This window comes from Ananas comosus, linkage group 18, assembly GCF_001540865.1.
Source record: "Ananas comosus cultivar F153 linkage group 18, ASM154086v1, whole genome shotgun sequence".
Classification (NCBI taxonomy): Eukaryota; Viridiplantae; Streptophyta; class Magnoliopsida; order Poales; family Bromeliaceae; genus Ananas; species Ananas comosus.
Window position 1 is genome coordinate 9,802,732 of NC_033638.1, and position 14,451 is coordinate 9,817,182.

A 14,451-nucleotide genomic window follows, 5' to 3' on the forward strand; every position below is an offset into this window, starting at 1 on the left:
CGGTCGCTCCACCAGTAAACAAAAAAATATACACATATATACATAAATTCAATGTAATATGTTCTTCTAGTGTCACATGATCGGTTTAGTTAAATTCAGTATATGCAAACTATCATATCAGATCAATAGTAAATTATGTCTCAACGGGAACACTAGGCCACAACTTAAATGAGAAAGTTGTTTCTGCGCTTATGACCATTAATGACCTTTAATGAGATGTTTTTTCTCTGACTCATATACAGATCACGTTGAGAAAAAAAAAAGTTTAATTTAGGGTTTTATTGAGGATTATGAACATTATCATGGTCAAACTATGGAATCTCTGAACCTCATTGACTCGCGAAGTGTGGAAAAACGCTATTTATGGTAGCTCAAAGCAAAAGAACTTGCTCCAGGTTAAAGCTACATAACATTACATGCAGCTATTAAAGTTATGCATTACTGTTTGGGTAACTGATAACAACATGACATTGGAGTTAAAAGTACACAGTCTTTTTTGCCTTTTTGGGTGGAAAGTTAAAGTTCACTGCGTTGAAAGAGGTGGATTTGGTGATTGTTCTTTGACCCCTAACAGGAGGATCTTTATGCAAATTCCAAGGTAGTTGAAGCAATGCTCTCATGGCAAGCAAACAAGTTCTACATCTACATCTCTAACTTAGGTAGGTTTTGTCAATATTTTTCTCTATGAATATTTGGGAACACTATAAAATAAATAATAAATTCAAACTCATCAATTTGTAAAATTATTTAATAAAATTATAGCATTATTCATCTGTTGATTAGGTCCCTCGTTATGAAATGTACTATGTGCTTAATTATAGGATTAAGTACAACATTGGAACTCTTATTTATGGAACTCAGAGTAACCATATTTGCCCCCCTTTTTTTTCCTCTTAGGAGAAACAAAGAGAATCACTTGCATGTTGGCAAAGGATTGGCTCTAAGGGTGCGTTTGGTTCGCGCTATCTTTTAAAGATTCCTAGTAATCCAATGGAAATAAAAAATTATGACGGTGTTTAGCTAAACGCACTAAGTGATCTAGTTGGTAATATTAGATTTACTTGGGAATAAGATTCACCCCAAAGTACTAATCTCATTCTCTTGATGGAGGGTGGGTATCCTCATATTAATAGATTGGGATAATCATAATAGGTCTAATCTCTTTCTTTCTTCTTACCCGCCGGCTAATTGATATTATTTTTCTTTACACTCTAACCTTATTTCTCTCTCTAAACTTATTTTTCTTTCTAAAATTCAACTTTTTTTTCTCTTTCTAAACTAAGCTTTCTCTCTCTCTCTCTTTCTAAAATTTTAACTCTCTCACTCCCTCTAGTTTCGACTATATTTTTCTTTCTATTTTTTTAATTATGCTCTCTCTCTCTCTCTAATTTATACTCTCTCTCCTTTTTTTCTAAAAAGATGTTGAAACTTTTGTTAACATTATCTAAAATTAATTAAATAAATAAATTAATTAATTGTATATTTTTTGTAATATTAAATAACATGGCTAATTAATATTATCATGCGAATCAAATACAGGAATTCCACATTCTTAGTAATAGGATGAATAGGAATAAGATTCTCGAATATCTTTTATTTCTAGTAATCTTTCATAATGCGAACCAAGGACACCCTAAAAGTTTAATACTTTTTAATTAGTACCAGGGCCACATTCATCCTCCTGAATTTGAGGTTCATGACGATCAGATCTCATGACCCTCAAATGACTATATGAAGCTCAGGGCGCCCATTTCCTGAAACCCCGGCTGTAGCAATCACTACAACCGAGGTATATGATATTTCGCATGAATCTACTTTTGTTCATGTTCAGTATTGCTGATACCGACCAACTGTTCTAGATGATCTCATATTTGTTTGGATGCTTGAAAGTTTTTTCTTGGGAAAACTTTAAAAACCCTCCGTAGTTTCGCATTTTTTTATTTTAGTATCATGTGGTTTAAAGTGTATCAAATTATTATCCTGTGATTTAAAGTATATCAAGTTAGTACTCTATGATTTCGTACTTTCTCACTTTAGTATCCTGTGGTTTAAAAAATATATCAAGTTAGTATTCTGTGGTTTTATTTTTGTATCAAGTTAGTATCTTGTGATTTTATTTTTGTATCAAGTTAATGCCATGTGGTTTTATTTTTTTCTTAATGAAATATTAAATCACATGATACTGAAGTGAGAAAGTACGAAACCACATAGTACTAATATGATACACTTTAAACCATACGATACTTAAGTAAGAAAGAGTGAAACCACAAGGGGGTATTTAAAGTTTTTTCTTTTTTCTTTTAGAGAAAGATAACATATTACACGCTTCGTATATTTCTTCAAGAAATAAGCTTAGTCGAAAATATGAATCAACTGAGATTCGAATTTGAAACCAATCGTCAAGCTCTTTGTCACTTATGCTAAAGACGGTCGGTTGGATGCTTGAAAGTTACACTTGAATAATGAGATATTTTAAAAAAAATTTAGACGTCTGAACATGATTTTACGATCAGTACAAAATGTGAGAGAGGTCGCAAGTTTTTCATGTACAACCGCTGATCTTGACCTGGATCGTGGTGTTAGCTTAGGCCACAACGTGAAATCCCAAACATCAAACATGCATCTAGCCTTAGTGCGTTGGAGATATGGGTTACCAAACACCCCAGTCATTTATTAAGTTCTAATTCGGACGGAGGAAATAAGTACGTTGCATCATAAACTGGAATCATATGTACAATCAGAATTTGTTTGACCCTAGCTAGCTAGCTTTGAAGAAATATCCATCACACGAAGCCAAAAAAAAAAAAAAAAAAAAAAAAAAAAAAAAAAAAAAAAAAAAAAAAAAAAAAAAAAAGCACGTTGGACCTCCCACATCACATGCGAAGAGGGCTATTTGTTGTGAGGCAACCTCATGCAAAAACGTTGTGGCATTAATTAATCAATTAATGCTCTACAAGACCACAATAAAAAAGGATTATATTATAATCAGCATGAATAGTTTTTTGAGGGTATTTAATATCTTACTAAACACGATCACAACATCAAAGAAAAGTAGAGAGACTAAAGTACAATTTATCGTTAGAATTTTAAAAAATTTAAATAAATTTCTAGTTGTAAAAAAAAGATAATCAAAGTAATTATAGTCATAAAAAGTTAGACTTTAGATATACAAATACTGTTGCTCTTAAATAAATGAAACGATCAACAGTTATAAATAAAATAAAGTTTGAACAACAACTTTGTTGATAAAGCACGGAAACTGCTGTATGATCATCCCAACGTCTAGAAGTTAAAAAAAAAAAAACTCCCGTGGCGTGGATGGTTCACCCACTCGTGCAGTTTAGCAGTTCCCTTCTCTCCTCCATTATTTTACTCTCTTCGAAGCGAGACGAGGACAAACGGCGAGTCGAGTGTTAAGTAACGGAGAGTTATCGATGGGCTGCAGTGACTGACACATGGGGCCCACGCCAACGAGCGCGACACACAAGGTCGTTACACGGAAGACGATCATGTCTTATCTACTGTTGGCTGTACAGTTACAGATCAGCGAGACAGAGAGAGAGCGTGGGTCGCAGGAAAAACGCTACGGCAAACCACTTCATATGTTTTTTATCCGAACCCGGTTCACCACGTCATTCGTACACTATAGTCCCATCTCCCTTCATTTCTTCTGCACAAGTTGTGCAGTAAAATTTCTCTCCAGTTATTTATTTTGATAATTTTTTTTTTTTTTTGAGAGAGATAGATAGCACACTATCTATTTCGTTTATTTCATTTAAAAATAAGCTTAGCTGAAAATATAAATCAATTAGAATTCGAACTTAGATCTCGAATACCAATCATAAAATTCTTTTGCCACTTGCGTTAGAAACGGTCGGTATATTCAAATAATTGTTAGAGAAGGTGAAGGGTGGTGGGAGCATCTTCACATAATGTAACTTCACTCTAGTACTTTTTGACACTTACTTTTAGGGTTGTTGCTGATGCTGTTGTTGTTCCAATCCAAACGAAGCCCTAGCTGTTTGTAAATCGCCATCACAAGCCTGGATAGAGGGAAGTGGAGGGGTGCGGCGTACGGATGACGCGGTGGACCGGGTGCGGGAAAAGATATTTGGAGCGACCATTCACGTAACGCTGCCCTCCTCCCCCTTGTCGGTTGGTTTTACAAAATAGTATCACTACGCTTAACTCTATTCCCTTTTCTCGATCCGAATCCGAGGTGGCGAGGGCGCGGCCGCGGCGGATGCGATGAGGCCCGCGGCGGGGGCGACGCCGAAGGCGGCGGCGGTGGCGTCGAGCCCAGGGCGAGCCNTCGTCGCTCGGAGCCGGAGCGTTGGCCGCGCCTCGGCGGCGGCTGCGGCGGCGGCGGCGGAGGCGGAGGCAGAGGGCGGGGAGCCCTCGTCCCCGAAGGTCACGTGCATCGGGCAAGTGCGGATTCGGAAGGGGAAAAAGGGCGAGAAGAGGGCGAACCCTAGCAACTCCAAGGCGAAGGCGAAGGCGAAGGCGAAGGCATCGACGATCATGGCGATCGCGCGGTGCCGTTGCCTGCAGAGCGCTCTCCTCTGCGGCGGCGGCGGAGAGTTGTGCGCGGGGAAGCCGAAGAGCTGGCGCGCGCCGCAGCGGAGGGGCGCGCTGTGGCGGCGGCTAGGGTTGAGCTTCGGATCCGAAGAGGAAAAGAGCTGTTCGGGGAGCAAGGGGTTGGAGAAGGGACCAGGGGCGGGGGCGGGTTTCATCACGGCGAGGTCGGAGATCGCCCCGGCCGAGATCAAATCCAATCGCGGAGAAACTAACGATGGAAACTACGACGACGAAGAAGGAGCAGGAGGAGAAGAAGAAGAGGAATCGGAGCGCGAGGAGGAGGAGGAGAGCGCGCGGTTCGTGTCGCCCGCGAAAGCCGCGACCCCGCCGAGGAACGCGCTTCTGCTGATGCGGTGCCGATCCGCGCCGCACAACCGCTCGTCGGCCCTGGCGACGGCGCGGTTCGCGATCTCCCCCGATCCGGCGAAGCGATCGCCCTCCCCCGCGGCGGCTGCGGCGGCGGAGGAGGAGGAGGAGGAGGAGGTAGAGGAGGGGCAAGAGGAAGCGGCGAAGCTTGATGAGAGAAGAGAGGAGCGAGGCATCCATGGTGATGAGGAGAAAGAGGACGAAGATGATGATGATGAGGAGGAGGAAGAGGAGGAGGAGATGAGGTGTTCTTCGTCGCGGCCATTGGTGCTGACGAGGTGCAAGTCGGAGCCGGCGAGGAGGGCGGCGAAGATGGTGGCGGCGGAGGCGGCGAGCTGCTTCTGGAGACGTAGGAGGGTGGCGGCGCCGCCGCCTCGGGAGGAGCGGACACCACCGCGCTGACCCAAACAAATTAATTAATTTCCCGCCTCTCTCTCTCTCTCTCTCTCTCTCTCTCTCTCTCTCTCTGTGTTTTTCTTTATTATAGTTTTTAGTAATTAGTAGTAGGGGGAGTTGATGTCTTCGTTTGTTGGTTAATTTGTTTAACTGAACTGCTGTTGTATGGCTCGGTCCTCGGATGTATAAAAAGCATACATAGAGTGTTTTGTGGAGTGTTAATTAATCGCCAATTTGTTATTAAACCAAACAGTGATCTAAGTTAAGTTGGATGCTATCGTCTTCTCGAGATCTGCTGCTGCTTTTAATTACACTCCCTGCAAGTAGTGAAAGAGAGGGGGATAGATTACAGATTTGATAGATGGGAAATAATAGAAAGAAAAGACAACCTGCAGGTGTTGTGCGTAAAGAAGAAGTTTGCGTGCGTCCGTACGTCTCGTGGTGAGTAAACAAACGGAGGCTAGCGTCATATGCCATGGCCAGCACGTGCCAACGAGATCTTGCTTCGTTTCGTTTCCAGCAGGGGAGAAATACTCGCGGATTTCCATGTTATGTTGTGGTTCTTTCCACACGATCAACCTCTAGATCAGATTTATAATAATAATTAATTAATACTGCATACCTAAATTAAATTAAATTAAGTTAATTAGATTAGATGTTATGTTGTGGTTCACATATTTTACTCATTTTATCCATTTAATCCGTATGTTTATAAGCTAAATGTATATCTTACATTCTGTTTTATCTCTTTTATCTAGTTTTATTAAATTAAATTAAATTTCTGAAATTGATTTGACTTCTTTGTAAATTTTAGACTGAAGAAGGTCTAAAATTTATACCTATCTACAGCACTTTTTATGATTAGGGAACAAGCTTTTACTCTTTTAGGCACATAATCATTCATTCATTCTCATGTTTTTATAAATTATTTATATTTTTAGGCGATATATTTTCAAGTTGACGAAGCTCTTGGCACACTCGTGGGACCCAAGACACGTGGACTCCGCTCCCTTTGTGTAGCGTGGGGTACCTGAGTACGGTTCTCGAAGAGAAAACGCACTTGACGCTGATGCAGAGGAAGTGACTAAACGGTCGATCGCCGTTGTAGCCGCTGCGATGATTTGATTTGTTACTGAACGAGGCATCCTTTTCCTGCGGGAAAATGATACCGATGGGGACATTTTATTAGGTATCATACATATATTTTTTTTACTGCAAATAGGTTAAAATTATCTGATTACATTCAATTGAATCCAATCTTATTGAATGTAATCAAATAATTAAATATATTTTTAATTAGTAAGAGTAAGATTAGTTCGGATGAAACCACCATCCTAGAATATATGTCATACATTACGATGTTAAAAATATAAATCAAAACCTCACAAATTCCCCAACAGCTACCTTCTGCTGCAAAAAGAAAAGATCGTCTTTCATTCAATACTGATAAACACACTTTTTTAAGTACTAAAAAGTCCATCACAGAAGCAGTAATAGGTAGAGTTAGTGATGTCCTACATTGTTGAGGAAAAGGATGATAAGATAAGAACAGAACTTGAAATTGCTGTCCCAACGCATTAGGCAGCTAAAATTTAAATATAATTTACACGTCAATTTACACGAGGAGAACATTTACTCAGGGAAGCAGGGCTTGGCACATGTTTTAATCTTCTGCCTGAAAAAGCCGCAACAAGTTGACTTGTTCTTCTTGATCGAACACTCGAAGAGCTAAAATCTTACAGCAAAGTCCCTGATGAAAAGAAGGGAGAAACAGAAACGAGCAATTTCAAATGGAAAAATCACACCAACCGATGCAACAATTTTGTCTAAGCTCGTATAAGCAACTCCGAGACGTTCTATGAGAAAGGGAAACAACACGACCGCAAAATTAAAACAAGCAACTCGATTTTTCTGCTTATTTTTACAAAGAATATCATGATAACAGGAAAACACGCCACATAGACTTCAACGTGCGATAAAGATGTTTATTGGAGTTCTCTGGTTTAGATGATCACAGATCAAGCAAAACGAGAGAAATATCGTACCTCTCGAAGTGCACCAACCTTCAGGAGGTATGATGAAAGAAACCTTCAATGCTACACTTTGAGAAGCAAAATCTGTTTAATCATAGCATCAAAGAATATCAGGAAATGATTAAAACCATCTAGGCAGTTCAATTGATCATAAATATGTGATGAAATATCTAGCAAGCATTCATAACAAAGGACGTAAACGAAGTGAAATAAGCAGATAACTAAAACTGAATCTCAGCAGACTAAAACAAGTGAAACATAAATAGTACACAGAAAAGCAAATATGATGAATTCACAGTTACTACGTTCAAAAGGGGAAAAATGGGCAGAGACTTTTTCAAAAAAAAAAAAAAAAAGAGGAAAAAAAAAGATGAACACGAGCAGAACTTATCATTCCATTAGACAAAAACAAATGCAGCAAGCAGAAAACCAAATCTTGTGCACCATGCTTGGACAGTATTAACTAAAGCAGCCTATCATCGCAGACTAGTCAATACTAGTACTAAAGACTCACATCTCAAAAGCATTTGAAGGTGGAATTCTGAATTTTTCTAGTCCTTCTTCGCATGCGCTATTGCCGCCTTTGCCTCTTTATTCTCTCCAGGGCACCTAGTTGACTTTTGCTTTCATTTTCATTATCTTCAGCAGCATCACGCTTATCATCATCTTGCTTAGCCTTCTGTGCAAGATCACCGAATACAGCAGCTGGAACATCCCTTTGGGCAATTTCAATATTCTCTTCATCAGAGTCACTCTCCTCGGGCAAGTCGATGTCCTCGCTGTTCGCTGCAAGTCTTGACCTGCTATCAGGCTGCGACTCTGCACCAGCACTCACAAAATTCACCATTCTGTCATTAGCAGGTAAATTAGTAGATGCAGGAGCCAACTGCCTTTCTAAAGCAGCCATCTCATCTTCAGGTATGCCGGCACGCTTCAGAGTATCAACTGCTTCTTCCAGGTTCAACTTCTGATCCTTTTGCATCATATACTCCGGGAGAATGAAATGGGTCTGCAAGTAATATATAATTAGTAAAATTCCAACTACGTAGCTACTTGGCCTGGCTTCTAGAACAGCTTCTCTACTTGAGAAGCAGAAAGCATGCATTTTGCAAACAGAAAGTCTAGAACTTTTAATGTGGCAGGAAGCTAAAAATGATCATCTGGTTCAGTACAGAAACTCCAATTTGAAGCTTCCAACTCTAGCACAGCAGCAAGGCGTTCGTGAGATTTTAATGAAAAAACTATTACTGCTTGCTCAAACAGCAATACTTGAAGTCTAAAAAAGCACTATGCAGAAGCTACAGCCAGACCAAAAGACCTTACATATGAAACAGATGCAGCTAATATATTATTCCTCGCTAATCATGGTTTATCGCAAAAGCTACCTGACTATTATGAGCTTGGACACTGCGCTGGATACGACGCATTTCCCTGAAGGTATCCTCGTTACCATGCTGAATCTCAAACTCTTGCCATTTTTCCCAGAAGTCCGAGCCAGTTCGTGGATCTACATGTTTTGATGCATAGTTGTATATGTTGCGAGCGCGATCAATTTCCCCCATGCTTTTTTCTAGATCAGCGTACTTCATACACATGATTTTTACATCGCCGTGAGAGAGAACAGTGTCGATCGCTTGCTACAGAAGCACCACCAGATGTCAGTTAGAAAACCTTACAAACTTTAAAGCAAATAGGAGGAAAATATAAATCAATAATTGTCTAGATAACAGAGTAAAAAATGCATGAAATATAAAAGATGATACATTACAGCACAATCTAAACTTGAGGTAGTATTTAAACTACATAAAATGAAAAAAATTGTCCGAGAATTTTCATCAGGAAAATTGATAGTCATGTTTGATTTAACATTATCGAACAAAATACTGTGGCGGAAATGCTTTAAGCTCATGGAGGGAGAGAGGGAGCAAAGAAAACTAACCTGATATATCTCTCGTGTTTTTGGAAGACCAAAAATCTCAGAAGCTCGCCTAATATAAATTTCATACAAGCCCAATTTTTCACTATCAGGAACAGCCCTTACAGCTTGATCGTAGACACTCATAGCACGCTTTGCAAGGCCATAATCCTCCTCCAGTTTAGCATATTGCAGATAGAGTGGCTTGACTTCTTCTGCAGGTGCCTGATAAGAGTAAGAAAACAAATTACAAGTTAGCTGATGTTCAGAGACAACAGTATTAATGCCAGCATACCCATTAAAATTCATACAGTTATAGAGGAATATGACATAAATATGCAGCCAGATAAGATAGAAGCATCTTTTACTGCAGAACTGCTGTACTTCTGAAGTAGATACCAAATCAGTTTACTAGACAATATTGCTAACAGGCAAAAAAGATAAGCAAGCAAGTAATTCCACATGCAATGGAATATAAAGGACAGATTAACAACCAAGCTCAACTAAACCTACAAGCAGCTGTCAGAAGACTAAATAATGACATCATGTAGGTTTGCTACACAATCAGAAGACAAAATCCCAAAATAGAAGACAAAATCCCAAAATGTGTGAAATAGGAGAAAGATGACTAGTCAAAAATGGGGGGGGGGNGGAATCATTGAAACAATAAAGATGACGAAGAAAGCAACAGCAAAAGGATTGTCATCTCAGAAAAGATTTGTACACTGGATTCTCAGTAACTATTAAACAGCATGCTAAATGACAAAATGGGAGCTCATGAATGGAAACATATATGAGACAACAATATGCAACATCTTACCTGCCCAATTGCATGGTCAAAGAGCTCTCTAGCCCGTTCCAACTTGGTATTTCCATATCTTTTCACAAACTTGGAGAGGTACGTTACCCATATGTCTCTGACGTGAGGATACTTAAATATCTTCACACCTCTTTCATACACCTTAAATGCATCCTCAAAGTACTTGTGCTCCTATAATACAGGAAAATGTCAGAAGCAGTTAGAATATTAGGTACAGAAAAATGAACTAACGGGAGAATATCAATAATTTCTACCTCCAGAAAAAATGCATAGTTAAGTATTATCTGAGGTGTTGCAATTCTCAAATCAAGTATTCGCTCATAAACAGCACGAGTTGACTCCAGCGTGCCAAGGCTCTCCTCCAAATCAACGTAAAAACTCCATAACCGCAGAGATTTATGCAACTTCATCTGGACAGGTTCATTCCCATCAGCAGCAGCTGCACAAACCATAGAGACCATAAGCAAACAATGAAGAACCACCTTTTTCCCTCACCCAAATGGCAAGGCTGGAACTATAAATGAGGCTATGACATAGTTGCAATTCATGGATAAACTAAGTCACATGTCCATTCATCTATGGGCATCATAGTTCCAAAACTCAGAAGGTCTCGATAGTTGAAAGTTAGGACAATGTCAGTACGGTTCAAAAGATTTGAGTCAAAAAAAAAGAGTCAACAAGAATAACGGTTTCCTCTTCTAAAATTTTATATAAATCAAGCAGCAAACTACGGTTCATGTCAGCATCTACATCCAATAAGTTACACCACACTTCATCCGCCCACCATGCTGGCATAGTTCTCTCCCAGCTACTATTGATATTGATGTAAGATAGGAAATGTTATATCAGGCAAAAAAAAAAGCGGGCATAGAAGTTCCATCTCAATTCTTTTACCACGGATCTGCATCTAATTGTCCTTTCAGCTAGAACTAGCAGTTCAAAGACATCAAAAGGAATAGCATAAAGCCCTACTCGCAAATAAAAAACCTAAAATAGTAAATTACCTCTTCTCTTGACCTCAACCGAGGGCTCTGCGGTGGCCTGCCTCATCAGCTCAAGAGCCTTTGGAAAATTCTTGTGCCTCAGTTCCATTTCTGCCCATTCACACCACACGCTAGCCAGGTGATCGACTGCCTTGTAATTCACCTGCGTAGCCTTTTTAAAGACCTCTTCAGCACTATCTAGACGATTATGGTTCTCATACATTCGTGCAAAAGCAACCCACAGAGTATGAGGCTTCCCAACAGCCTTCATCGGATCAACTGTTCTAACTGCCTCGACGTAAGTCAATGCCTGCCTTGCAGGGTCACCCTCGAAAAGCTTCACTCTCCTGCAATTGAATCGGCGGTTAGATCATTCCCGTAATGCATCAAGCCATGTAAACAAATTTGCACGAGCATGGTAAAGAATAAAAAAGGCAAGTTGCACTATCATATCAAACTACGGTTTCTGAGTAATCTTCACAAGATAAGTTATAGCATTTTAATCATCATAGCATGAGAAATTGGTGAACAGAATTCAAAAGGAATCTTCCAGTTTCAGCAAGTGTGCCTGCTAAGAATCAATTAGTTCGGAAGCTAATTCTTACCTGTGCCATTGCTCAACGTTGTGAGGATTCTGCCGCAGCAGGACACTGTTTAGAAGCTCCGGCCTCCTATCAAATAGCCGTTCGAACCTCGCCAACCTAAGATCTGTGTCATCATCATCGTTCAACCAGAACCCATGCAAGAACTTCTTTGCGAGCTTAGCGACCCCGTCCTTCCCGCCTTTCTCCTCAGCCCCATCGTCCACCTCACTACCAGAGTCCTCCTCGGCCGTCTCGAGCTTGGCGGCAAGCGCACTCTGCTCGAATTGCGTGTAGGCCTCGAAGATGACACTGAAGTCCCTGACGGTGGTAACCGTCGCGAGGCCCTCCTCGAAGATGTCGCGAGCCTTCTCGTAGAGCCCGCGGCGGACGTAGTAATCGGCGAGGGAGGTCCAGAGCCGGCCGACCTCGTCGGTAAAGCACCGGATCCCGCCGCGGATGATGGCGTCGACCTTGAGGCCGGCGACCTCGGTGGCGTGGCGGGTGAGGAGGTCGCAGAGCTCAAGCCAGAGCTGGTGGCGGGTCTTGCCCTTGATGGAGTGGAAGGAGTCGTCGTTGAGGACGCCGGCGAGGCGGTCGGCGGCCTCCTGCCACCGGCCGGATCTGAGAAGGAACTCGATGAAATCCTCGACGTGGGCGGGGTCGAAGAGGAGGTATCGGCGGAAGACGCGGAGCGAGGTTTCGACGGGGACGCCGGGGAGGGAGACGAGGTCGAGGTAGGGCGCCCAGATGCGGTCGTGCTGGGTGACGGGGAGGGCGCGGAGGGCGCGGTCGAAGGCGCGGCGCGCGCGGGTGAGGAGACGCTGCTCGTAGAGGGAGCGGAGGTAGAGGAGCCAGATGCGGGGCATCTTGTGCATGGTGACGAGGGCGCGCTCGAAGGTGTTGTTGAGGGAGGCGTAGGAGCGGTGGGAGATGGGGAGCGGCCGCACGGCGTCGAGGCGCTCGCGGAGGTACGCGTGCCATAGCTTGTACGATCCCGGGAGCGCCTTGAGGGCGCGCTCGTAGATCACCGAGCGCTTCTTGAAGGGGGCGCCGGCGCGGGCGACGAGGTAGCGCCACCACCCCTTGAGCTTGAAGGGCTCCCGGAGGATCTCCTCCTCGTACGGGAGGTCGTCCTGGGTCGGGTACAGATCCGGGGAGATCCCCGTCGCACACGACGACGGCGACGCCGCCGTCGGGATCACCATTGGTGGAGCCACGGAGCAAGGCGAAAAACCCTAGCCCCAACCCTAACTCCAAGATAAGGGGGTTTTCAGAGGAGGAAGACGATGAAACCCTAACGCTGAACCGACCGAGCGCGACGAAGCCACTCCCTTGCCTCCCGGTTCGAGTAACGCGCCTTCTATCGAGACAAAAAAACAATTTAACACGAATCCGAACCCGAATGTACTTCATCCTTGTCAGATATAAGTCGAATTCTAAAATCACAATATTTTCTAATTCTATTCTATTTTTAATTATTTTATTAAATTAAATTTAAATTAATATCTAATTTATAAAAATATTTTTATTCTTAATAAATTTATTATTTTAAATTATATTAAAATTTATCATTAATATAAATAATTAAAAATAGAATAGAATTNATCTAATTTATAAAAATATTTTTATTCTTAATAAATTTATTATTTTAAATTATATTAAAATTTAATCATTATTATAAATATACCTTTTTATTCCATTAATTTGGTGCGGTAGATAAAAAAAAATATGAGCATATTTTTTGAATTAGAATTTTACAAGAGAAACATATTTTATATTCTACTTTGATTATAATGGAATGTAAATATTATATATTATATTTTTTTCTCTCTTTTTTGGATTTTTTTGATATTTTCTCACTTGATGAACTAGATCATTTTCGCTTTAATTTTAACAAATTGGTATAAAAACCGGATTATTTGTTTGGGTGTTTAAGATGTCGACAAAATTTTGAGATCAAGAAGTTTGATTGCTCCAAAAGTTTTGCTCTAGAGCAAGTTGTCGTTCCATGCACTAGAGATTGCAAAAAGGCATAATTGAAGAATGAGAAGATTGACACTAAAGAGAATCCCACAAATTTGCTCATTAAGTTTTTTGGCGATCAAGTTTAAGTATTATGTAAACTTGTTCGCATATACAACAGTACTTCATTTTGGAATTTTACTAATTTTAGTAAATTTGTATTTCTAATCATATCAGGACTTAGTCATTATTATAAATATACTCTTTATTCAAATAAAAGAAGATATGGGTGCATTTTAGGATTAGGATTTTGCAAGAGATGCATATTTTGTACATTATTTTGATTATAATGAAGGTCTCGGCTTCATCTTTGTCCATAGATGTAGGTCGGTGGTCGTATTCGTCCGTGGATGTAGGTTAGTAACAGAACCATGTAAATATTATGTGTTTTATTTTTCGTATCTTTTTTTTAGATCTCTTTTGATATTTTTGCATTCAACGAACTACATCTTTTTTGCCTTTGTTCTAACAATCCTTACACCCTCATCGTTACAAACTACTAAATCAAAATCAAATTGAACTATTTTGCGATTTATTAAATCTTATTGAATTAATTTACATCTTGAGAAGTTTTTTTAGATGATATAATCATAAACAGAGTATATCTAGATCAATAAAAATCATTATAAATCCTACGGGGTCGAAAAGGGTGTTAATTCAAATCCAATCGTGAGACTGGACCAAGTTGTTGCGACCTGAATCGGGTCGGCTGGGTTGAACCCCACTGATGCAAATAACTACAATTACGAGGACC

General features: G+C 40.7%; 2 protein-coding genes across 2 annotated transcripts; one reads left to right on the forward strand and one right to left on the reverse strand.

Annotated features, from left to right (window-relative positions):
- LOC109723819 (nucleolin-like) lies at nt 4,249–5,606 on the forward strand. Its single transcript, XM_020252304.1, has one exon. The coding sequence runs from the start codon at nt 4,249–4,251 to the stop codon at nt 5,344–5,346; it is 1,098 nt and encodes a 365-aa protein (XP_020107893.1). The 3' UTR covers nt 5,347–5,606.
- LOC109724085 (pre-mRNA-splicing factor SYF1) lies at nt 6,752–13,034 on the reverse strand. Its single transcript, XM_020252749.1, has 9 exons — nt 11,697–13,034; nt 11,113–11,438; nt 10,363–10,547; nt 10,109–10,279; nt 9,313–9,513; nt 8,759–9,010; nt 7,888–8,382; nt 7,386–7,457; nt 6,752–7,090 (listed from the first exon to the last, which is right to left on the reverse strand). Exons 1-7 carry the CDS (start codon nt 12,878–12,880, stop codon nt 7,945–7,947), a joined length of 2,757 nt encoding a protein of 918 aa, XP_020108338.1. The 5' UTR covers nt 12,881–13,034; the 3' UTR covers nt 6,752–7,090; nt 7,386–7,457; nt 7,888–7,944.